This window comes from Mytilus galloprovincialis, chromosome 10 (genome assembly GCF_965363235.1).
Source record: "Mytilus galloprovincialis chromosome 10, xbMytGall1.hap1.1, whole genome shotgun sequence".
In the NCBI taxonomy this organism is placed as follows: domain Eukaryota; kingdom Metazoa; phylum Mollusca; class Bivalvia; order Mytilida; family Mytilidae; genus Mytilus; species Mytilus galloprovincialis.
The window spans coordinates 17,588,354-17,615,285 of record NC_134847.1 but is presented as its reverse complement, the minus strand read 5'-3'; the positions used below and the strand labels follow the sequence as shown (position 1 = coordinate 17,615,285).

The 26,932-nt window shown below is 31.1% G+C and overlaps 1 protein-coding gene across 2 annotated transcripts; it reads right to left on the bottom strand.

Moving 5' to 3' along the window:
- Positions 1-5,073: 5,073 nt before the first annotated feature.
- LOC143049953 (cold shock domain-containing protein E1-like) lies at positions 5,074-26,899 on the bottom strand. 2 transcript variants are annotated; one of them, XM_076223726.1, is made up of 18 exons: positions 26,799-26,899; positions 25,414-25,597; positions 24,440-24,565; positions 23,914-24,010; positions 23,109-23,269; positions 21,041-21,195; positions 20,240-20,441; positions 19,563-19,726; positions 18,907-19,078; positions 18,044-18,187; positions 14,914-15,055; positions 14,003-14,124; positions 12,969-13,141; positions 12,307-12,433; positions 9,837-9,948; positions 9,095-9,285; positions 6,125-6,288; positions 5,074-5,678 (listed from the first exon to the last, which is right to left on the bottom strand). In XM_076223726.1, exons 2-18 carry the CDS (start codon positions 25,450-25,452, stop codon positions 5,525-5,527), a joined length of 2,445 nt encoding a protein of 814 aa, XP_076079841.1. In that variant the 5' UTR covers positions 25,453-25,597; positions 26,799-26,899; the 3' UTR covers positions 5,074-5,524. The 2 variants fall into 2 exon arrangements, with proteins under 2 accessions (XP_076079841.1, XP_076079842.1); XM_076223727.1 differs by having other exon boundaries at positions 9,095-9,282.
- Positions 26,900-26,932: the final 33 nt, after the last annotated feature.

Here is a 26,932-nt window from a genome sequence, read left to right as displayed (position 1 = left end):
AATAGAACATAAAAACAAATGAAAAACATAAGACATAAAGCACTGATAAAAAATTAATTGCAGAAAGCTAATTACAACATGATCTCCCATTCTAAAGTTTCATTCAGTGCACATCCAACAGATTTAGTGTAGAGATCTCATAATCAGTCATGGAGAAACGCATGATCTTGTAATTTTCCAACATGACCAAATTATGCATAAATAGTATTACCAGTATGCAGGATCATGAGTTCTCAAAAATTGAAAATTGCAATATTTGGTGGACGACAATTTTACACTGCTTTCATTTGTTCTTCAACCTGACAGTTTCTTGGTTCATGGTCTGTACGATGAGACCAAGAACTCGATCAAGACATATAGATGAAGAATTTACCAAAATTCTACACTGTAAAATGGTACTCTTTGACTAATTTAAAATGCTCTGACACCACAGTGCCCCAACAAATCCTAAAAAAAGGCCTATACTCTTGACCTTCATTATAAACGATACACATATTTGTTCTGATATATATGCAATGTTCAGTAAACAAGACTTTTTCTATTAACTGGTATGACAGTCAAATATTGGCTATGGCAGTTTCATACTATGTGTTCATAATTCAGTCATGACATATATATATTTCAGATTTCCCCTAACTGATTCTATTGTTTGTGCCTCAAGTGTTAAGATGGACGATTCAGGAAAACTGCCTATTTTTGTGTTTCAGTATGTTTTGCCTCATTGTGTAGAAAATAAATTCATAAATACTGCAATTGATAAAAAAAGTCAAGACCTGATAATAACAGAATTCATACCTCAATCAGACGGAACTAATAGAATTACCAGGAATGCAGTTCAAGTGCCAAAGGAAATAACTAGCAAGAGAATTATTGGTCAGCCCATTTGTATTGGGTGTAAAGGAAGTTTTTATGTTTTTCAATTTATTTGTACCACAGTTTCACACATACAATTCTTCTCTGTGGACGTAGACAACAAATCGGTAAATGTATTTAAGGATTCTGTGTGTTATTTTAGTCGTGATATAATGACTGTGGCACCGGTAGAATGTCACATTAGCACAGACAAGAAGCTTTTATTACTAAGACTGCCACAAGCTGTGCTAAAACTAAATAGATATGCAAACATTCTCTTGATAGTGAATGGTGAAATCTGTAACATTGGCAAGTCAAAGCTGCATGACAAGAAATACACTTGTGTCAGATTTCTTCCACACTATCCAAGTCAACTATTGATGGTAGAATTTAATAACATTTCATCAAAATGTCATCTACGAATATATGACATGACAACACAAGAAGTAAAAGCTGCCAAAGATCATTGTATAAATACATTCAGCATTGATTATATTGATGGAGATAACAGTGCAGACACCTGCTCGGAAGAAAATACAGTTATGTCCCTTTGTCAGACATCTCTATTGTATGATAGAACTTGTGATTTAATAATTCTAACTTGTTTTCCTACAGTTAACACATTTGTTGCAGTATTTGGTTTTAGAGCAGAGACCTTAGAGGCAACGTTTTCATTTAAAATCAATGTATATCTAAAATGCAGCAAAACAAAGGAACAGAAAACAAGTTTACTTGCTACAGAAATGTCGACCTGCAGTTCTGTGGTGAATGTGTATAGGCTGTCAAAATCTCAACAGAATAGTGGTTTAATTCAGCAGACAGTAACAACTGTTAAACTACCAGTTGTGCTCAATTTGAAATTCCAAGTAAGAGCTGTAATACTTCAACACTTTACAGGAGACAAACTTAAACTTGTGCTAGATGCATTACCAAAACCATTAAAGACTTATATTTTACTTGGTTATAATGAAACAGTATGAAAATTTAGTATGGAATAAATAGTCATGCATGAAGTCAATTATAGTGATTAATACAAACATGATAAATTTAAAATTTATAAAGTGGACTTTTTTGTTTGGTACAAGATTTATAATAACATGTTAAATGTATAAAATATTAGGCAGTTTTAAACATGTTGAATAACACTATAAAGAAATATAATATAAATGCTATTTTGTCATGTTTTTTCTACCATGTTTTAAGGTACAAATGCGAGAGTTAAGTATTCACAAAACCAATTCCACAAAGATGCACTTACATGATTGGACAGTATACATTTTAGTTATCTTCTTTGTTTATATCATATCTCCAGAACTTTGTATGGTCAAAATCAAGTCATGCTTCTTTAAAATTTACAAAGTATTTAAGCTTCAGCTGGTCAAATCAATAAAGGCATCTTGCTCATTGTTGAAGGGTATATGGTAATCTTTAAATGCCTGCACCAATTCAGGCTATCTGGACCAATTGATGTTCCTACATATTTTCTCAGTGGTGTTAGTTGTTGATGGTCAGTGTGGCCTGTTGATCTGTCCATTATTTTTTGTAACACTTGTTAATGAGTACTTTTTGAATAGCTTTTGTTGTTGGGTTACGGTCTCATTAAGCTTAATTTCATATCTCCTTCAGTCGTATTTTATTGTGGGGTCTAAGCTAATGATGTGAAAGACCAATTTTTATACCATATCCACATTTCTTAAATTATTTCTCATCAGTGGTGCTTGAAATCTAAAATGTGTTACACTTAACACTAAAGAATAAAACAGAACATTAAAATGTGTTACACTTAACACTAAAGAATAAAACAGAACACAAACCAATAAGCAATACCTGTTATAAAATACAGAGATAATATACCTTTGTCACCCAAATTATTCTGCTGCTCTACACTCTCATAATTAATGTCTGAAAACCTTGTCATTCAGAATAAACTCATGATTTACCTATTTTGATACCATTAAGCTACCAGCTGGTCAGCTCTTCCAACCAGAGAACACAATCAAATCCTGCCTTCTAGACACGTTTTTGCATATTGTATTTCAGTAGTTTTGTCATATGTCATATCTTAAAGTTTTTTGTTCTTTGGAATAGCAGATCTTTGATTGTTTTTGTTAACAAACTCACAACTGTTATTGACTTTAGAGTTCGACTTAATGCATTAACCTGTGTTTTGTTGAAAATGTTGCCCACTAGATGTCTTTTGCTTATATCTATTGCTTTGGTTGCTGCTGTCTTATAGACATAGACCCACATCTTTTATTTATATCAAATTAGCCAACCCTTTCGAGCTGAATCGTATAAAAACCAACCTTATGCATGTGCATGTATACATGTTCATGTGTAACTGTTTGATTGATTTAGGAACATTCAAATACGAAATAAAAGATGAAAATTGGTCTGTTTTGTAGAGTTCTTACATCAACTCAATTTTCAAATAGTAACAGTCTTGCATAGATATTTTTTCAGTCCCCGATAAGTTAACAGATGTTTTGATAATGTAAATTATTGTGTTGTTTTTATTTTTGCAAAAAATGCAACAGGGTTATAATCGCAATAATTTAAACTTGCATTTTGATAATGTAAATTATTGTGTTGTTTTTATTTTTGCAAAAAATGCGACAGGGTTATAATCGCAATAATTTAAACTTGCATTTTGATAATGTAAATTATTGTGTTGTTTTTATTTTTGCAAAAAATGCGACAGGGTTATAATCGCAATAATTTAAACTTGCATTTTGATAATGTAAATTATTGTGTTGTTTTTATTTTTGCAAAAAATGCGACAGGGTTATAATCGCAATAATTTAAACTTGCATTTTGATTTTTTTATATGAATTAAACAGGATTTTTCTCAATATCGCAATATTTAAAATCGCATTTTAGCCTAAAATGACAAAATCGCAATAATAAATGCACACATTAATTTCTGAATTTACAGTATTCATATGCATTAGGTTGATTTCTAGCTCAGCTGCTCATACCTTCAAACAATATATATGGCTTCTAAAGAAGAGAGAAAAACTAGAAATGGTTTTATCTTTTTTTTTATTTCGTTTCATAGTTCAATGGAATCAACCATTTGAAACAACTTCCATCGGCTCTTGACTTGAAATAATGTTTACATCTCTTTAATTTACATCAATATTCATCAAGCTATCAACTTGTGACTTGTTTTACAAATGTAAAAGGGTGGTAAAGGCAGTTCACAATTCAATACATAAATTCTAATAAAAACGTTGAAACTTATCAAAGGGAGATAATTCATAAAAAAAATATGCTAACATATTCCACAGGAACATTCTTAACTTTTGTCTTTGAAAATAAATATAATTTAGATATTTAAGAAACTGAGCATTGAAATAATTTCAACTTCAGCATTTCATTGCACTTTCTAGAATCTTGTTTTTCTTTTTGAAATAATTAAATTCTTTGAAAATTTATTTGTAAAAATAACCAAATGAAAAAACATATTTCACAACAGTGCATTTAACAGGCATGAATTTGAGCTTGGCATATATTTGAGCAACAAATGTGTTCCATTCTTGGATAAAAAATATATATCTAAATAACTTGACAACTGAAAAACTTCAACTCATTAAAACCATGATCACTGAAGATGAATATTAAATTTACCGATCAAAAATGTGAAATGAATTAACCATGCTTCACTGAAATAGATATATACTGTGAAATAAACAATACAAAATTAATATATCTATCTGGGCATATCAACTATAACAGGTTATAAAACATACCTTGAATACTAAAACCAATGAACATTCTTTAAACAAATGTGAGAATATACCAATCAACCATTGTTTATAAGATTAATCATAATGTTCAATGAAAGATGTCCCTTTCTCTTGTTACACTCAGTGCTTTTTTTTCAAACTCAATCAATTTGATCTATGTTTATGAATTTCCAGTGTGAAGAGTTAAAACACTCTCTTTTTTTTAGAAAGGCTTCATCCCTTTACCACCCTTTTAGACTAACGTTAACGAATATGACATGTAGTTTGTATGAGGAAATATATGTCTGGGGCTGAAGATTTTTTTTTCATTTTCTTCCCCTAATATGCATGTATAAATATAAATATCACATTTTGTCATATACTGGCACACAGTAGACTCATAAAAAAAAGAATTTGTAAATTAGAGTCATCAGTTGGGTTTGGATTTTGATTTTACACAAGGGTTAATATTAGGACCCCTTTCACTTTTGTAAATGATTTTATTTAAATATTTTACCAAAATGCATCATTTCAATTTTATTTTTAATTGTTCAGTGCTTGCTACGAACAAAGCCCTGGAATATTTTTTTTTATGGGTATTGGGGACATTTTGCATTGCTAATGCATACAAATGATTTAACCTTGGTCCTGCTTTTGAAAATATTACCCAGAATGCATTAGATTCTGAAAAGGCAAATGGGGGTCAAATGAAACTGGATTTATTATTAAGCTTCTGATTCTATGTAAAATTCCCTTCACTTTCAGTTGCAAAATAAAAACAAGTGCACACTAACAAGTAACATTTCGTGATTAAAACCTCTTACTTTTTTACATATTTTTTTTCACTATAAACAGTTAAAGCCAGTCAATTTGACAATATATATAAAATGCTGTATTGAAGCTGAAGAATGCTTGACAACTTGTTGTTATAGCCGAGAGAACGTTCAAGCTGGTGGAGTCCATGGAACACGGGTCTGTGTGAACCCTTTGGTGCCGTCTGGACCTTTAGGTTGACGAATGACAACAATGCGAACACTTGACAGGTCTTCTGTTACGCTCTTTAACCTACTAACAAGTCTTTCTGGTCTTCTGCGATCCCTGTAAAGAATAACATTAAAAGTGTTAAAAATACATTGAAAAGGGCTATCAAATTATTGAAAATGGTGGTGAGGGTTCAGTAGTTATTTCAATTAAAATTTTATGGATAATTGTACTTTTTTGGAACAGTTTATGATATAAATGATAGAGATATAAAAATCATATTGCGGATATATGGGATTATTTTTTGTCAGTGTATCTAATAGTTTTGTATCAGAAATTAAACACATCAGATCCCTCATTTTCCATACTGATAATTTACAATAATTTACAACAAGAGATTTTCAATCCTTATATCTACACGAAAATTGTATGACACCAGGAAATATAAAACAACTTACGACAATTCAAGACCCTCATAGGGAGTCACGGTTGTTCATCCCCCCCCCCCCGCCCCCCCCCCCCCCCCTTCCCTGGTCATCAACCATCAACACCAGAAAACTTACGTAATCTTTCTAAGACTGCAGGCAGAGTATTTTCCGTTCCTCTGATTCTGTACGACGACAAATTCCACCTCATCCCCAGTCTGTATCTCCACTCCGTCATGTACCTCCGTCATGTGGAAAAACAACTTCTTTCCATCCTCTTTCTCATAATTCAGGAAACCAAACTGTGAAAATGATGTCATGATCATAATTAACAAGTCAAGAAATTTATATATTTGAATATCTGCAATCATCAGTTAATTGTCACAAATAAAATTTTCTTGTGGTCCCATTGTTTTAGACTACTACAGCAGCTAAACATATATCTTTTGCTGTTATTAAGAATAATTAAGATGGTTAACCATTTGTATGATCCTTAACAATGCAAACAATAAATGATTTTTAGAAGCTAATATATATCCTGATATGATTTTTCCTCTTCTGTTTTTTGTTTTCATGATCTTAAAAATGTTTAAAGATTTGGCTGCTCTAACTTTTCTTTATTTCAGTGTTCTGTCCAGATTTTGCATATGATGACAACACTCATTTTGATTGATTTTAACCAGTGAAAATTCTGCCACTGGGTGTATTTTTTTCTTCACTAAAAACAATAGAATATGATGATGTAATTAACTCAAGAAGGTTGGCGCTTGTTAAAACGTTTAAACTTGCTACATTTGTTTGCATCTGTCCAAAGTCAAGAACCTGTTGTTTTGTGGTTGTCATTTGTCGATATGGTTCATAAATGTTTCTCGTTTTTCTTATTTATAGAAAAGATCAAAATGATTTTACAAATTGTGACTTGGATGGAGAGTTGTCTACCATATCTTCCTGTATCAATAGACTATACATGAGCAACAAGAAAACAAATATTTCATTGTCATCATATAAATTGTATCATTAGAGATCTTTTTGATTGCCTTTCTAAATTTTACATTTTCAGAAAAAAAACTTTTTTTCAAAATTTCAGATTAATAATAATAACAATATAAAATTATGCAGTTTTTATCAACAATAATAACCAGATGCTCCGCAGGGCGTAGCTTTATACGACCGCAGAGGTTGAACCCTGAACGGTTGGGGCAAGTATGGACACAACATTCAAGCTGGATTCAGCTCTAAATTTGGATTGTGATTAAATAGTTGACACAGCATAGGTTTCTGACACAGAATGAATGTGTTCTAATGAACTTAAAATTTTTGTTTTCTCTTAGAGCAATTCACTATGCTGTTGAATATTAATCCTCTCAAAAAAATGTTTGAAGAAATTTTCTTTTTTATTTATGAAATTTCAAATGAGAAAAATTGAACCCAATTTTTTTAATCACATCCCCCTTTCCCTTATTCCAAAACTAATCTCAATTAAAATTTCTAATGGAGTTTGCAACAATAACTACTCATTTAAATACATCATAAAATATTAAGATGTAAAAAAACTGCTTGTTATCACTGAATGGTAAAGATTATTTTAATTTATCAGTTGGTAGTAAAAAGTGAATATACATTGTATATTGTATATAACAAAGATTTAAGTTGATTCTGGACAAAGAAAGATAACTCCAATTAAAAAAAATCTTGCTATTGCACAATATTTTGCAATTAGATATTTCTTGCTTACTATTCTGGACAAAGAAAGATAACTCTAATTAAAAAAAATTTGCTATTTCACAATATTGTGCAATTAGATATTTCTTGCCATTGCGCAATACTGTGCAATTAATATAATAATTTTAGATCCTGATTTGGACCAACTTGAAAACTGGGCCCATAATAAAAAATCTAAGTACATTTTTGGATTCAGCATATCAAAGAACCCCAAGATTTCAATTTTTGTTAAAATCAGACTAAGTTTAATTTTGGACCCTTTGGACTTTAGTGTAGACCAATTTGAAAACAGGACCAACAATGAAGAATCTACATACACAGTTAGATTTGGTATATCAAAGAACCCCATTTATTCAATTTTTGATGAAATCAAACAAAGTTTAATTTTGGACCCCGATTTGGACCTACTTGAAAACTGGGCCAATAATCAAGAATCTAAGTACATTTTTAGATTCAGCATATCAAAGAACCTAACTGATTCATTTTTTGTCAAAATCAAACTAAGTTTAATTTTGGACCCTTTGGACCTTAATGTAGACCAATTTGAAACGGGACCAAAAGTTAAGAATCTACATACACAGTCATGACAGTTAGATTCGGCATATCAAAGAACCCCAATTATTCAATTTTGATGAAATCAAACAAAGTTTAATTTTGGACCCTTTGGGCCCCTTATTATGTTGGGACCAAAATTCCCAAAATCAATACCAACCTTCCTTTTATGGTCATAACATAAACCTTGTGTTTAAATTTCATAGATTTCTATTTACTTAAACTAACGTTATGGTGTGAAAACCAAGAAAAATGCTTATTTGGGTCCCTTTTTGGCCCCTAATTCCTAAACTGTTGGGACCTAAACTCCCAAAATCAATACCAACCTTCCTTTTGTAGTCATTAACATTGTGTTTAAATTTCATTGATTTCTATTTACTTAAACTAAAGTTATTGTGCGAAAACCAAGAATAATGCTTATTTGGGCCCTTTTTTGGCCCCTAATTCCTAAACTGTTGAAACCAGAACTCCCAAAATCAATCCCAACCGTTCTTTTGTGGTCATAAACCTTGTGTCAAAATTTCATAGATTTCTATTAACTTAAAACTAAAGTTATAGTGCGAAAACCAAGAAAATGCTTATTTGGGCCCTTTTTGGCCCCTAATTCCTAAAATGTTGGGACCAAAACTCCCAAAATCAATACCAACCTTCCTTTTGTGGTCCTAAACCTTGTGTTAAAATTTCATAGATTTCCATTCACTTTTACTAAAGTTAGAGTGCGAAAACTAAAAGTATTCGGACGACGACGACGCCAACGTCATAGCAATATACGACGAAATTTTTTCAAATTTTGCGGTCGTATAAAAACTGTATGAAATTCACAGTTAAACTTACCTGTCCTTTTACAGAATCAACCTTAGATCTGATGAACTTTCTGATAGCACTAATATTAACTGCTCTAGTTTGATTATTTGACTTGTTCAAAGCCAGGTTAAACTTTACAGAATCCCCTTTCTGTAGGAAATCCCTTTTATCTGCTAGACTTGTTATTCCATAGGGATATACCTCAGGTTCTGTGTCTTCTACTAAAATAGACAAGTATTCATCAATTTAGTAGTAAGTAATGATCTGGAGTTTTTTCACAACAAATAAAATGTGAAGAATAGCTGACAAGGTAGTCAAGGTACTTGGTACTATTAAACATTCTTACTGATGAAAATGGGGAAATGATTAATTTAATTTGTAAATTTTATTGTAATATTGGTTTAAAAAACATGGAAATCCAGCATTTTATTTTCTCTCAAGATCCAAATTTTAAAAGGAAATATTTTGTTAACTAAAACAAAAAGATGAATTCTTAAAGAAAAAAATGTGTAATGAAATTCTACCCTTGGCCTTTTAGCATCATGGTAATGTTATGCAACATTTCTTTAATGTGATGCTATCTGAATTGATTTTCTTATAGGATATGTTATGAATGTGATGCTTTAATTTTTAGAAACAAGATGGTATTTCAAGGTTCCATGTTTACCAGAATGTTAAATGAAATATCTTAATAGAACATTTACTACAGTTCATAATATATTCATATTAACCATGTGTTAAAAAAGATATTGAAAATAGTGATGTAATATACCTTCAACATTAAAAGGTTGTACAAGTCCACAGTATTCTTCTTGATCAGGATTGACAATTCTCATTGGTCGCAATACTTTCCCCTGCTGCTGACCTTTATCACGAAGAATTTCCTGTAATTCAAATCAATTATCATAACTATTGGCAGTCAAACTTATTTTGATGGATTGATTGGTGTTTAACACCACTGTCAGTACTATTGTGCTACTTAGTGGCAGTCAGTTTTTAATGGTGCAGGGAGCTGGATTGTCTGGAAAAAAAACCACCTTCCTTTGGAAAGAAAACTGACATTCCTAGTCGATTACGATTGGAATCTAGTGCATTTACCACTAGTGGGATTTGAACTCACAACCTCAAAGTTTACAAGCTAGCGATACAGTAGTTTGACTACTTAAACCACTGGCAAAAAATGCTTGTTTACCAGTTGCTTACGACTTTTATTCTTGTAATATACATTGTAACAAGCATGCCGGCAGTGTTCTCCCCAGGCTGATATGACGCTGCGGTGCCGCAGCGCCTTCATAATATTTTCGTAAATCCCACAGCGTCTTAATTTGCCGCTGTCCCTTGATACTTGATCCCGCAGCGTGTATATTTTCACATTTTCATAATAAATGTTGGTTAAAATTGTCAAGTTGCTGATCATCGCTGAGAGGTCGGTCAGTGTTACGCAATATCTGATAATAAGTTTTACCTGAGCCACGCTAATCTCAGCCTTATCGGACTCTGTTATCATGTAATAGCGTAAATGATCATCAAGAAGATAGATATTTTTAAAAGAAAATTTAAAAATTTAAAAACTTTAGTGCAGAAATTGAAGAAATAGATCGCAAATACATTGTATTTACACATTGTGTGTGTGATTACTTGACCGTTTAAATAACAAATTTTTTCATTGGTCGAGAAGAAGAATCTATTTAAACACGACCAATGAACTTGTTCAATACACTTGATAAATTTGAATACACATTGCTAAAGATATTTACGATGAAAATTATGAATGAGCGTATTTGTAGTTGAAAAAATTAAAATAAACTTTGATTAATGATAACAAGGAGTGATTTATTTGAATTGAAAGTGAAAAATGTTGCTTGCAAGGTAAATTCGTCTCAAACTGTGTTTAAAAATAAAATGATCTTTGAACATCGATCGTGAATCCGTGTGGAAAATATGTGACATTCAATACGGGTACGGAATCGGCGCAGATTCTGAATAATGCTACCAGTAAATACTTTGAATGGTCTTAACTTTAACGAAGTTTCGTTTATATCTACCTGCCAAAGATAGGTTTTAACAATAATGCACACGGAAGCGTAAATAAATGTGAAACTACCATGACTACGGAAAATGGTCAGCTGTTCATTACAATATTTTTGTTTTAAAAAGTTGTATACCAAATATCTTAACCATATTCGATTTTATTAATTCTGAATGAACATGCTCTCTGCAAATAACAAAGAGGTGAATTCTAAGCAAAAGGCAGATGATGAAAGTAGAAGTATTTTTTCAGACTTCTAATGAAAAGGGAAATATATACACCTCCGATCCGTCTACACTTATCTGTCAGTATACGCAGATATTATTGCTTCCCCTAATCCCAACCAGTCTAAATTTTTATTGAGTAATAAAAGCAAGCACCATGTTCTGGTTTCAGTGACAAGTGGCTGACTGAGTTTTCATGGCTTAGAAATGTTAAAGGGGGTATAAGCAAAAGTTATTGTGAGAGGGGTTTTTCAACACCTAAAGAGGATAAAGACAAAGTTGAGGAACAGACTGTCCAACAAAATATAAACATTATCTTGAAACAATATCCCTAGAAGGAGTAGAGAGTACAGAGATGAATATTTTTATTTTGACATCTTTAATGGACTGAATATAAATAACTTTTGTGTTTAAATCAATTTATTTCATATATATTCTTGTAATTCATTAATACTTTGCATTATTCAACACACAACACAAAGCATAATAACCCATATTGCATGTCATGATTTATGACTGATTGATTCAGATCACAAAAGTTCACTATAAAAAAGAGTTACGCGCCCTTGAACTTTGCGCCTTAGAAAAATCCTGGGGAGAACACTGTGCCCACTAGCTTTTCTTGGCCAAATGGACTATCTAGAAGTTTTGACAAATCCAAGCTCTGTCCAACATTCATAAGGTGTTCTAGAATAAATGCATTTACGTTTTTTTTTTTATTGGAACATTAAAACAGCCTGCTAAACTTTTAGACTTGAGGAAGCATGAATTCTCTATCAAAAACTTCAAAAGACTTTTAAGTGGAATGGTGACCATTGGCAGTTAGAATATATTTGAACCTGAATATCTTTGATGGAATATTTACTGTTGCCTTTTATGTATAGTTTGGACATGTGCATTTGAGATAGTTTATGTATATTTTCTGCATACATCTTGTGTAAAAAAAAAATATTTGCAGTATGAGTGTATATTTATTAAAGCATATTTACCTCAGTTGGAATGGTTCCTTTTGGCAGTTTGAATATATTTTCAGCACTGTGTTTGGCACTTTTTCTGCAGAGTGTATATTCCACTTCATCACCAAGATCAAGGTCGTTTGGATCACCCTCATAGGAGCTGTAAAAGAAAGCTGTTTTTTTTAATCAAACTCATTTTTAATTTGATAAAAAAAATAATTCTATTGAATCAAAATTTCTATGCATTTCGCGTTCAAAACAGTTATAAATTTCTATCCAAGTCAGGACCCTCATCAATGGTGGTCTATAGGCATTGAATATTTTTGTTATTTGGAAAATTTGTTGTTGATGAAATACTTTGATAGTTTCAGTTGATTTATGTTATTTTTGGATCAATTTAGAGCTTGATTAAAGGTATGAACACACATCCGTCATTGAAAACAGTTTGTTGACCTATAAATGTCTTTTGGTTGTGTTGACATGTTGCTGTCTCAATGTCTTATACCCCACATCTCCATGTATTTCTGTGACATGCTGACGTACTTTAAGTGAAAGAAGGTTTCTTTTTCATGATCAGAGTTTTCAATAAATTCATAATTATCTTTCAACGCTGACTTACCTAAAGTGAAAGAAGACTTCTTTTTCATGATCAGAGTTTTCAATAAATCCATAATTACCTTTCAACGCTGACTTACCTAAAGTGAAAGAAGACTTCTTTTTCATGATCAGAGTTTTCAATAAATCCATAATTATCTTTCAACGTGGCAATGAATCCCTGGCACTTGTTGTTAAGGTTACGTAAAACCACTCTCACGTTTACACCTGTTCTTGTTTTAGTTGATTTGACTTCACCGAGATTGAATTCCACCTGAAATTTTAAATATTTTTGATTGGTTAAGACATAAGATATAACATGGTTGAGATATGAGATATAACATGATATATGAGATATAATGGTTTAGATATGAGAAATAACATGGTTTAGATATGAGAAATAACATGGTTGAGATACGAGAAGTAACATGAAAGAGATATGAAAAATAACAAGGTTGAAATACGAAAAAAATAACATGGTTTAGATATGAGAATTTGTATGGTAAAGATATGAGCCAGCAAGAATGACAAAGAAATAAAAGACTTATGAAGGTAAATTTTCAAGGCATGCCTCAAAGAATTGAAAATCTTACCAGAGAGTGTCTTAAACATTTTTTCATTGTTTGATTCTTTGTCTTACCATTTCAAAGTTCATGCTGGAGCAAAAATAGAATCATCATATTTTGAGGTTAATTCTGTTCACAGATGTTCTAATGACTTAATTATTTTGAGCTTGTCCGACTTAGTAGCTTGATTTTTTTGGGGCTGAATATCCACAATTTTACTTTACCTAAATTTATTAAATCCATCTTAAACTAAATTACTACAAATATCTAGTTAAATCATTGCTGTTTAAATCTTCAAACTCAAAGATTTTACATAGGAAACTTCTCTTTAAACACATTTTTAATACTTATATCTTGTAACAAACAGATATGGTCTTGCTTGTGTGGATTATTATTACTTATTTGACAAATTCTTTTTTTAATTTTTCAAATATTTTGTGACAATTGATTTAACCAATATTTGTCTACTCACAAATATCATGAAAAAATGAATCCCTCAAGAAAATCAGTTGGTTAACAGTATTTAGAATTTTCATTTCTTGAAACTTGTAAATCACATAATTCCTTACCTTATCTCCATATCTAGGAGCATTTTTCATTTCTAAAACATCTTTGATTGTGTAAGAAATTTTCTGAATTTTTTCATCAAAATCAAATACTATAATTCCAGTTTCAGCTTCCTTTATTTTACCTGAAATAATTCATAGGTATAGTAAACAAAATAACAGAAAAACATTATAGAAAAGTATTTCAATATAATCCATGTTAATGCATTTGTGGTGATGTGTTTGCTTATTGTGTCCATACTTGGTTGCTATTTAACTTTTTGATTATTTCCATATTACATATTCATGATATTTTTCTATCAACTAAAGTCGTTTAAAATTTAAATGCTTACAATATAAGTTTGTTAAAAGTATCCCATTTGCTGAATTGGATTTTTTATGGTAGCTAATGTCAAAATAAAAATAGCTTCACCATGAGCGCATAATACGCTGGTCAGTTTTCCAATGAATAAAACCCCATATATGTATATATAATTGATCTAAATAACAGCACAACAATGTTAGATCCGTAAATTTGCAGCAACAAATTTTTGTTCATCCATGGTCAGGATTCAAACTCATGCTATTATGCATATATATGTTATCACATCTAATATTTTGTATCATGCTTTTAATTTCTCTGTAACCTATGAACTTGCATGGTTTTAGGAGAATAAACTTAACTACTGTGGATTCATTTATTTTCGTGGGTACCAATTTTCGTGGATTGATAAAAACTTGCATATTCGTAGATATATAAATTCTTTGTTTTGGCAAATTCTGCATACATTCCTTTAGAAAATATGTATTTCGTTGAACATTTAATTCGTGGTTCCCCTGTACCCACGAAATCCAAGAAAATTGGTATCCAACAAATATTAATGAATCCACAGTTTCTAACAGTCAGCATGTTGAATTTGATGATAAGTATTTACCTGGACTTTTATGGGCATTAGGTTCTTTATCAACAGTTCCAATGTATTTTTCTGGATGGATGACTAGAAATGATACACTTCCTTTAGATAAATATTTGATTCGAATAGCCATAAGTTTGTTACCATTTGATGCTGAAGGATCCTGAAAGAAAAGATCAATTTTTAGTTTACTACATTAATCATTGATGTGTTAAATGATTTTTTTTAAAAAGGTAACTTTTACTTCATTGTAATCTAATTATGGATGTAAGGCCAAAAAAAAAAGATATGTCTGTTTCCTGCTGCCAAGGCAAATAAATCAGGGTTGGTAGGTCAGGATTTTTTTTTTTTGCACTCCCTGTCAGATTTGCAGTTGGTTAAATGTCATGTTTGGTTAGGGTTCTGTACCTGAAAATGATTTAATCTCTTTAAGGAAGCTTTAATTGAATTATCCTCCTAGTGCCGACATTTTTTAAACCTTAATTGCATTTGTGCTGGGCGCAGCCATTTTGATTGTTTGGGCATAGTAAGATACGGATCTGGATCGGAAACGATTTTTTAATTGAATAAAAAGATCTAGGGTCAGGGGTTTTGAGTCAGGGTTTTGGCCTAACACGTCTTCTGATTGGCTGACAGTGTTTTGTATATCAGCTCATAGACGTAATGTTGTCATGTGACTGGGACGTCATCAACAATTTTTCATGATTTACTCGGTTTTAATTGAATGGAATTTAATAAATTGATTAGGATAATTTCCATAAGAATCACCAGCATTCTGACAGAGAAACTTATGTTTACTAGAATCTCTAGTCTAGAGATCTATTTTCTGTGAAGTCCTTCTAACAACTAAGTAACGAGAAACAAAAAAACAAGTAGTAAGTTAGTTTGGATCATTCTGGATATCCCTTTTACAAAAAAATTGTCATTTTGGCTTCAATAACTTTATGTCTTCAATATAGTTATGATAAGGATACAGTACGTACCTAGACTAACTAATCCTTATCATAACTATATTGAAATGACACCATAAGTGAAGAAATTTTATTGTGAAAGATTTCTACAGGTACGTCTTGAACAATGCAGTAGCTAGCAGGCCTGGGGCCATTACATTGCAATGTAATGCATTACATTACAATTACTTTGTGATTCTTCCATTACAATTACAATTACATTTTTTCTCACATGTAATGCATTACATTACAATTACTTTGCCTGTGTAATGCATTACATTACACATTACTTTTTTAATATAAAAACAAAAAGCATTTCAAAAACAGAGGTATATGTACATATGTATACAGTGTTAGGTACATAGACTTCAAATACTGGTTAATTAATATGTCCATTGCACTTTATCATCATAAGTGGTTTAAATGTGATGCCATTAAGAGAACAGCGATCAGTTCTGTACACCTTTCCGGCAATACTTAAAAGCCTTTCTACAGGAGCTTATGTGTGGGAAATGGCTAAATACTTGATAGCTGTATTAGCCAAAGAAGAAAGGCACACTGAATTTGACTTCCATTATTCCAGTGAATTGATTGAAATTTCTTCACATGGCTCAGACAAGTAGATGTCAACATCATGTACTGCACCGTACCTGTGTCTATACCCTTTGATTGAGTAGTAGGAGGCATGAAACTGAAAAAGTCACTTTCAGCTAGTTTCTTAGGTGGTGGTAAAAAATAAATAAATTATCATATAATTTTGTTTCTAACATTGATCACTTAATCATTAAGACATCATTAAGGATTTCAAAGGGATATAATAAATTAAAGGGTTATCTTGTGAAATGCCTAAGGGTTCTGTGAGGACAAACATAAGGGTGTCTTCCTCCTATTCCCACTTTTTAAACATACTATTCCTTCTATTCCCACTTGCAAATAACAATGGATGTTTTGATAAATAATTTGTTTTTATAACAATCAAGGTTAATTAGAATTTCACCTAAGATTTGCATGTATTTTTTTAAAGCATAACATATTTGATATACACTGTTTATGTATAACACCTTGTTTATTTGTAAAAAAAAAAATCATCAAAGAAATACTTAAAATTAAAAAAAAAATATATGATAAATAGATTGGGGTTAGATTTATTTTTAATTTTTTGAATTTGTAACCTAAAATGTCTGCTGTACTAATAAATCATAATATAAATAATATTATAACCAAGTATAATCTTAAGATATGGAATAAAAGTATACTCTAAAAATATAAATACTTGGAGCAATAATCAAAGATTTAAAATAATGGCATGGGTGAAAACTGTAAACTTTTCTTCAAAGCATGAGCAATCAGGAAGAACTAGATAAACTCAGAACCGACGACTGGAAAGCATGAGCAATCAGGAAGAACTAGATAAACTCAGAACCGACGAATGAACCAACATAAGTTGAGAAGATCTGATTGCAATAAAAACATTGTGATATTAAATTAGGTGAAATAACAACACAGACAGGACCCAAACCACAGTTTGGTTTAAAAATGTTATTTGATATACTCAATATTTCATTGAAATACATGTAAGGTGTGTATAGAATTATGAAATTTTCATCTTCATATTTTTTTCATTGATCTATATAGTTTTGTTTGATAATTTTTTTTATAAGATTTTTCATAGACCACCAAACACCAAAATATTCCCATATCATATTAAACAAATATCAGAAACCAAGATCAAAGACTTGATATTTTTTACCATTGTATATTTCTTACTTTAATGTGTGTTTTAAAGATTGATGTAATTTATTTAATACAGTAATTAACTGTGACAAAAAATTTATTCCATACTTTCTTTTGTTTTTGTTAATATTTTATTTTTATTATACAATATTCTTCAATTTTATGTATTTTACCAATTTGTAATGAAAAGTAATGTACTGTAATGGAGGCATTACATCAATTTTTAACTAAAGTAATCATTACATTATACATGTAATTAATTGTAATGCAGAAAATGTGCATTACAAATTACTTTGCATTACATAAAAAAAATGTAATATTACAATGCATTACAATTACAAATTACCATTACCCCAGGCCTGGTAGCTAGACTAACTGGTAAATGATATCATGAAGATATACCTATGTGAAGAAATTCCTGGTGAAGATTTATACAAGTAAGTCTAAAACAATGCTATAACTTGTACCTGTGTTACTGTAAATTCTACTTCTTCGTTAGTTTTGACTTCTTTTTTTGGATCCAGTAATTCACTGAAGTGGAAAAACATCCTTGCTTCTCGCTCAGTACATTGTATAAATCCATATCCATCTTTTAAATTTGTAATCACACCCTGAAAAAGACATTCAATTGTATTAATTATAGTCTGTTTTTACATATCAAACAAATTTTACATTTTCTGCACTAACAAAAAGCAATGGTCAAAATCAGCACTTGCCACTGTGTCTTTATAAAAGGATCACACAGCATTTTTTTATAAACAGATGCCATCTGAACTTTCTGAATCCTAAAGGTGCATGGATTGTATGATAGCATGGACTATTTCTAAATATAACTATATTACACATCATAAAATATAGATCCTGCTCAATGCTGAAAGACTAAATAGGGAAAACTTACTTCTTTTATGGTATATGTCAATATTAATAATATAACACCAATTGCAAACTCTTCACAATAAAATATGATCGGATACTTATAGATTCATGAGAATATCGTATCAATGAGAAAGATTTTCTTGCTTGAGCTTGTAATGCGAAAGTGCCAAAAGCAAACAAGTTCAGATGAGCAATTATAATCTGTTTTACGCTATTTTATTTGTAATGACGTTGTTAATTTCATTGTTAATTTCACTAACTACTGCACCTGTTCCCTTAGTTTCTAGCGATAATTTTTCATATCACTCAATTCTGTTGAGAAAGTAAATTATCTGTTAGCAAGATCAAAAGGAAAATTTCATAAAATAGCATTCAAATATTTTATTCTCTAAAAACAAATACAATCAAAGGTACAGAGAATGACACACAAAACAAACAACAAATTCAAACTTACTGTTTCCCTGTTCTCTTTATTGGCAGTAAATGATTCCTCCATTAGTTTGATGTTTGTTGCTCGCTGAAGTTTATCTCGACGGTCCGTTGCTATGTTACATTCTACGATATCACCTGGCAACAAGGTGTAATCCCCACCCTGATCCTTGTCACCAAATGGAATTTCTACAGGTCTGTTAAAAAACAATTTCATATCATTATCTTATGTATTTCAGTATATTTATATTTTATATAATAGAAATGACTTAAATAACTTATTTTTCTTTCTCTTTCTATTCATATCTATATAACGTCATCATAAAAACCTTTAGTGTACATTAATTCCAGCTAACCGCACAACCACCAAATTTGTACTTCACTGTTTGTAATATGGTCCTGAAGACGCCATGGCAAAACATGTCGACCAGAATAAATACTTACCATGCGGTAATTGATGAGTATTGTTGTATTTATTAAAGTCTCAATAGAAATGAAAATAAAAACAAGATTTTTTAAAAGGTACGGACGGGTCTGCACATCTAAACATCTATTTTTTTTTTTAAAAGAGCATTATTTTACAATAAAAAAAAAATCCTCAATGACTACTCACAGAATTTTGTAACCAACTAATGGCAGATATTATTGGTATAATGCAAGAAAAAGTATAAAATATTTTACCCCTTGGCAGATTCATAAGAGATTCTTCCCCCTAGAGGATCACTTTGTCGACGACTATTTTTAAGAGTTCTCTGGACTGAGCCTTGTATTTTGTTGACACTTATATCCTCAAAAATAACAGTTCCAATGGGTACACTTTGAATATTTACTGCGACTTCCTTTGTCTGAAAAATAAATATAACAGTTTCAATGGGTAAACTTTAAATATTTACTAGTTCCTAAATGTAAACTTTGAATATTTACCATAACTTCCAGTGTCATTTAAGACAATGTAACCAAAATGTTTAAACTTCAACAAGTTTTTTTAAACCTTTTCAGGACTTCCAAAAGGCATCTTTATTGCTATGCTTGGCCTGAAGCATGTGAAGATGAATTGATGTTCAAAAATTCAAATTTTATACATCAAAATCTTTTTGAATGTGCTCCTCGCTAGCAGGAGGAAGTTACAGAAAAGAAGAAGCTAAGGGCTATTCCAGAAAAAAATGTATAGGGGGGTTGGAAGGCAGTTTTTGTCAGCACCCATTACCCAGACAATTGTAATTGAGAATTATAGTGCATTGTAGTGTGAAAAGTTGCTCTGATACCCATCACCTATGTATTATTAATACAATATGCCTTCCAACCCCACCATACATTTTTTCTGGAATAGCCCTAATCATAATTCAAATTGAACTTACATTTCTATTTTGAACATCAAAATCAACATCATCCCCTAGATTTAGCTTGTTGATATCTCCTTTATATTCACTGTAGTGGAAAAAGATCTCCTTCACCACATCAGCTCGTTCGATAAAACCAAAAGAATCTTTCAAAGAGCAGACAACTCCTTGTACTTTACAACTGACTGGTTCAATCTGTCTTGCATGTAAGTTACCATTCCTGGAGAAAAAATGTGAATGATAGCTTTTGGTGTGATATTCTTCTATGAGTAGTCCCTGTTTATGACTTATGAATCATGTTTGACAAGAAAAACATTAAATATGGATATTTTTTTCACAACTATGAAATTCTTTTCAATATTTTTATTAAATATTTAAATATAATTATAAAATCAGATTTTTCTTCTGAACTGTTGTTGGAAAGAAATAGTAACACCAAATTAATGATGCATGATAAAACAAGCAATTGTTATTTAACAGCCGCTTGAAGCTAACACTAATGAAAATTCAGATTTTGTTTTGTAATGCAAATAATGCGACTTGGTGTGTTTCCCAAATAATAAGAACTATCTTTCTGATATTTCTGTATTGAGCATTTCCTGAAATTCCAAAAATAAATCTAACATTTATGCCCATCCTTCAAAAATCGCAATAATAAATAAATGCCAAAATTTCAGAATTTACAATATTATGCAGTATGGTTTTAGTAAATTGTTCAGAGCAATTGGAATGACAGTGGTCTCATACTACAAACTAAAGTGTTCCTACTTGATCCTGAATTCTAATTTGAACTCATCTATTTTATTCTACTATATTTACCTTTTATCAGTTGCTATATAAAACTGGACTTGATCTTGGGCTATTGGTTTAAAAGTCTTATCAATAACATCATCAGATCCATACGGTAAAAAGAAAACTTCTCCATTATGTTGGTAAGTTACCCTCCCAAGGCTGTCTTCTGATAAAGCATAACCCTGTAATTAGAAAAACAAGAATGTGTCCACAGTACACGGATGCCCCACTCACACTATCATTTTCTATGTTTAAAGGACTGTGAAATTGGAATAAATTCTCTAATTTGGCATTAAAATTAGAATGATCTTATCAAAGGGAACATGTATACTAAGTTTCAAGTTGATTGGACTTCTACTTTATCAAAAACTACCTTGACCAAAAACTTTAACCTGAAATTTGCACTATCATTTTCTATGTTCAGTGAACCGTAAAATTGGGGTCAAAACTCTAATTTGGCATTTAAATTAGAAAGATCATATCATAGGGCACATGTATACTAAGTTTCAAGTTGATTGGACTTCAACTTCATCAAAAACTACCTTGACCAAAAACTTTAACCTGAAATTTGCACTATCATTTTCTATGTTCAGTGAACCGTAAAATTGGGGTCAAGACTCTAATTTGGCATTTAAATTAGAAAGATCATATCATAGGGCACATGTATACTAAGTTTCAAGTTGATTGGACTTCAACTTCATCAAAAACTACCTTGACCAAAAACTTTAACCTGAAGCCAAAAACTTTAACCTGAAATTTGCACTATCATTTTCTATGTTCAGTGAACCGTAAAATTGGGGTCAAAACTCTAATTTGGCATTTAAATTAGAAAGATCATATCATAGGGCACATGTATACTAAGTTTCAAGTTGATTGGACTTCAACTTCATCAAAAACTACCTTGACCAAAAACTTTAACCTGAAGCCAAAAACTTTAACCTGAAATTTGCACTATCATTTTCTATCAGTGAACCGTAAAATTGGGGTCAAAACTCTAATTTGGCATTTAAATTAGAAAGATCATATCATAGGGCACATGTATACTAAGTTTCAAGTTGATTGGACTTCAACTTCATCAAAAACTACCTCGACCAAAAACTTTAACCTGGCAAAGAGCTGTTTCACACAATCTCATTTTCATGTTCAATGAACCATGAAATGAGGACCAAAACCTAAATTTGAGGTACTTTTTAGAAATTCCCTATTATAATGACTATGTATGTAAAGTTACAAATGGATGCAACTATAACTTCATCATAAACTACCTCGACCAAAAACTTTAACCTGACATGGGACAGACGGACGAACGGACGAACGAACAGACGAACGAACAGACGGACGAACGGACGCACAGACCAGAAAACATAATGCCCCTACTACTATCGTAGACGGGGCATAAAAAAATACTGTAAACCAATTTATTTTCACAGATACTTTATTTCGCGTTTAACCCTTTCTAGTCCACTTTAAGACTATTTAATTTCACAAATACTAATTTTACTTGATGTAGTTTAATAAGGAAAGATCTTAGTTTTTTCATATTTGCAACAATTCAAATACACTTTTTTTTTCCTTGCAAAAGTCATGAAAATAAATCGCTCGTGAATATTAGTTGGTTTACAGTAAACAAAATTTTTTTTTTATTATTATAAACTGTCGATACAGAGATGTGTCTCACTTTTTGTAATTTTTATAGTGAAATGCAAATGCTGAAATTTAAATGGTAATATTCAAACATGTAAAACTATGCAAAAAATTCAAAGTTAGTTAACCAGGACTGAAGGTGCAGTTCCAAATATCCTCCATGGAAATGAGAATAGCAAATGATAATACATCTGCATACCAAATATCATTGACCTACCACTAATGGTGCCTATCCCTTAAACTAACCCAATCATGAAGTAATATACATGTACATGTATGTATATATGTAAGGAATAGACCAAATAGTCTCCATGGAAATGAGTTGCTAATAAAACTGCATATCAAGTATCATGGACCTACCACTAGTGTTTCCCCATAAACTGATCTAATCACAAACTATAAATACATTGTTTGGTATTTCTCTACTTTTCGCTGAAAATTCAAGTCTTACGTTTTTGTTCTTCGTTGGCTTGGCTTCCTGTGCAATAGATCCTGTAAACTTCTCCTCACTCAAAACTTCATAAGATTGACTTCCAGAGTTTAACAATACAATATGGCTTGCTACCGGTTTACCAGTCCTACGATCATAGGTCATCTGGAACTCTACTGGATCTGTTATATAAGAAAAGTTATTATATCATTAATATATGTTTGTACTATCAAATTGATTTCAAAGAGATTTTAGAAATCAAAAGGAAAAAAAAAAAAATTCTGTATGTGCCTGTTTCGAAGTCAGGAGAATGTTATCCAGATTTTCAGTGGATACTCTTTACCCCTTTTTTTATGTACTGTTATCATAAATCACATTTGAATTGTTTCACATTTTATTCAAGTCATGGCCTTTTATTAACTCATCGTTGAAGTCTGTACAGTGACTAAAATCCCTGTCATGTGGTTCCGGGTAGAAAAGTTCTCACTGGCAATCATACAAAATTACCTTTAAAAGTATTTTTAGTTCATAAAAGGCAAATACTTTGCAGATGGAAAACTGAACCTTCAAATGTACATGTATAACCTCATCTTTTATCATTCAATTGTTGGTTTTTTAAATCTGGTCATTATTAAATACTTAAACTCAAAAGAAAGTTGTATGATAACTATCAGATATCAGAATGAGAGTTTATATCATTGCCATAATAATCCATTTGCATTAACAAAATCCTCTCAATAAACAGTTCTTAAAAAAAAGATGTATAATAATTAACTGCCAGCCAGCAGTGGGATGAATTATAATTAAGTATAAAACAAGTGCAAACCTCCAATTTTAACCAAGTTTATATCATCTCCATATTCACTAAAATGAAAGAAAAGTCGTGAATCCCTTTCACAACACTGAATAAATCCATAGGAATGCTGAAAATAAAAACAGAACATAAGTTTTTTAAAGCTATTTATAAAACCTCATCTGAAAATTTCTTCTAGCAAGAATGTGTCCATAGTACACGGATGCCCCACTCGCACCATAATTTTCCATGTTCAGTGGACCGTGAAATTGGGGTCAAAACTTTAATATGAAATTAAAATTAGAAAGATCATATCATAGGGAACATGTGTGCTAAGTTTCAAATTGATGTGACTTCAAATTCATCAAAAACCACCTTGACCAAAAACTTTAACCTGAACGGACGCACGAACAGAGGCACAGACCAGAAAACATAATGCCCCTCTACTGACGTAGGTGGGGCATAAAAATTTAAACAACTTTTTTTATAATAATATGAATAAGAGACATAAATGTATCAATCATGCCAATCCATTATTAAAATTAATTTAAATATTTACCAAAAGTTTCTCAATAAATCCTGTTTCCCTCCCTCCTCCATTACTGTTGATGTGTGAATTGATCACAGGTGCTGTGGCTCTTTGAAATGACACGATTGCAGGATCTTGTGTGGACGGCTGGAAATTCTTATAAAACAAAAACATATTTTATCAAATTTCTTGTACAGGTTATAGATTTGACATGTTTTGTGTTTAGTTAATTAAATTCTTTTTACAGTACAGTGTAATACTTTTCAGACAAATTATTTCAAAACTATAAAATTTATATTGTGTACCACTCAGACTCAAAATATGGACAATTATATGTTAATTCAAATTAAATTCAAATTCAGTTTGATAGTTTCAGACATAAATTTATTATCTTCTTGGACTGAACAAAATCATCACTTTACTTTAAAACTCCAAACCAAAATTTAAATTTAATTTCACCCAACCATAGATCTACTACTCTACTTATTATTTTATGCATTACATATGAAGTTTTACATTTGAAATGTGTATGAAAAAATGTACAAGCAATACATTTTCAATAATAGGAACTAAATTTGTTTTCATCCAAAAAATTAAAAAAAATATCATCATGATCATAGATATCAGGATTGAAATTTTGTATTTGTGCCAGACAAGCATTTCATCTACAAGAGACTCACCAGTGATGGTCAAATCAAAATAAGTTCAAAAGAACAAATTAAGTACGAAGTTGGAGAGCAAAGAGAACCAAAAAATTCCATAAAGTTTTGCCAAATACAGCAAATGGTAATCTTTTCCTGAATTTCGAAAGGCCTTAGTATTTAAAAAATTCAAAGTTTTGTAAACAGTTGTTTTATAATTATGACCATCAATGATATCAACAATAATTCATGTCAACACAGGGCTGGTGATCCCATTGGGGGATAAAAACTCCACCAGCAGTGGCATCAACCATGTGGATGATAACTGTGTTCTTGGACCAAAATGAATCATTTTCTACATGCCTTCCACTGAGGACTGTTCAACTTCTTTACAGCTGACATAGTTGTTTTGTTTCCTTGGGAGTTTCCTAGTCCTCAGAAGTGCAGTCTGTGCAGTTAAGTTCTTTTTTGGGCTTTTGTTGTTTACTTCTTCCTTTGTTTTGGGTTTTTCTCAGTTTCTGATGCTGGGTGGTACTACATCTATGGGCTAAAGTATGAAAAAAAAGAATGAGATTTGATTCAATTTTATTGGTTTGGTAATTAAACAAAGTATTACCAGTATTTATTTTCTAGCTGAACTCACCACTTTACCAAAGAATATTTACATTGTTTAATGTGCAAAACATGGTCTTTTAACCATACGACATAAAAACCTGATTCCTACCTCCTAACTAAAAAATAGGGTACCTGAAAGATAGGTTATTTTTTTTTTCTTCCATTATATTTATTTGATAATGTTCTTGTCATCTTGTATATATATTATCAATATTTGTGTGTTGACTTTGACAGACCTGAACTTCCAGAAAATATGCAACGAACGTTCTGGAAATTCAAGTCTGTCAAATTTGAATCAGTTCTGTGTAAATCGGAAATCGTTCATTGATATTCCATTCACAAACAATAAAATGACGACATCAAAGAAAGACATCACAGCAAATATTAAAATTGCCTTTTCACATCATAATTATTTGGAATAAGTGTCTCCATGAAAGATGATGGAAATACACCTTATAGCTATTTCTCTTCCATTCCTGGACATCTCAAAGGTTCCCAAAAAATAATGACCTCATAATGAGAAAATATCTGAAGCCCCAAAGGAAAAGCAATTGGTGTACAGGTACAGATTTCTAAAAAGCGATACGGTGTAAGATCCATGGAATAGAGAATGTGTCCCTTCTATTAATCTATTGATGTATACTTAATCTTAAAGACAGTTCATAAAACAGAAGTATTTTTAATTTTACAGTCTATTGATTTATTTAATTTGAAAAGAAGCCAAATAAAATGCCAATCCCCATTCCATAAGGATTTTATTCTATAAAACACTGTTCGTATAAATTATTCAAATAAAGTAAGATATACGATTTTCGCCTCATAATAAAAATATATTCCGTAATTTTAAGGTTATGAATTTGTTCAAACCAGGTGCATGAATTTATATACCAGGTGCATAACCATTTATTGTCAATGTGTTAGTGCTAATAAAGTTATCTTATCTTATCTTTATTGCACTAAGTACGTATTGCGCAAATCCATCAGCTGACGTTGAAGGTTTGAAAATACAGGATTGTGAACCACAAAGGACAACTAAAATACTAAATATATAAACTTTAAATGTTTTTCTATTATTTCGTTTTTGTTATTTATGAAACTTTCACCATATGTCACCATAATTAGTGAAATTTTACCCCAAATTTTGCACAGCACTGCAGCATAGCCGCCATCAAACTCTCGAACTCATTAATTCATTGAAATTTTAGAACTGAAAGATTATTTGTTCAGTTTCACAGAAATATTTACAGAATATTTTTAATGACAGATT

Excerpts from the sequence above, each read along its gene's own strand:
- LOC143049953 (XM_076223726.1), bottom strand. The coding sequence starts at position 25,452 with ATGTCAGCTGTAAAGAAGTTGAACAGTCCTCAGTGGAAG. Across the intron at positions 23,270-23,913 it reads AAACTTGGTTAAAATTGGAG|ATCCAGTAGAGTTCCAGATG; the intron begins GTTTGCACTTGT and ends CTTATATAACAG. Across the intron at positions 5,679-6,124 it reads TGCAGTCTTAGAAAGATTAC|GGATCGCAGAAGACCAGAAA; the intron begins GTAAGTTTTCTG and ends TATTCTTTACAG.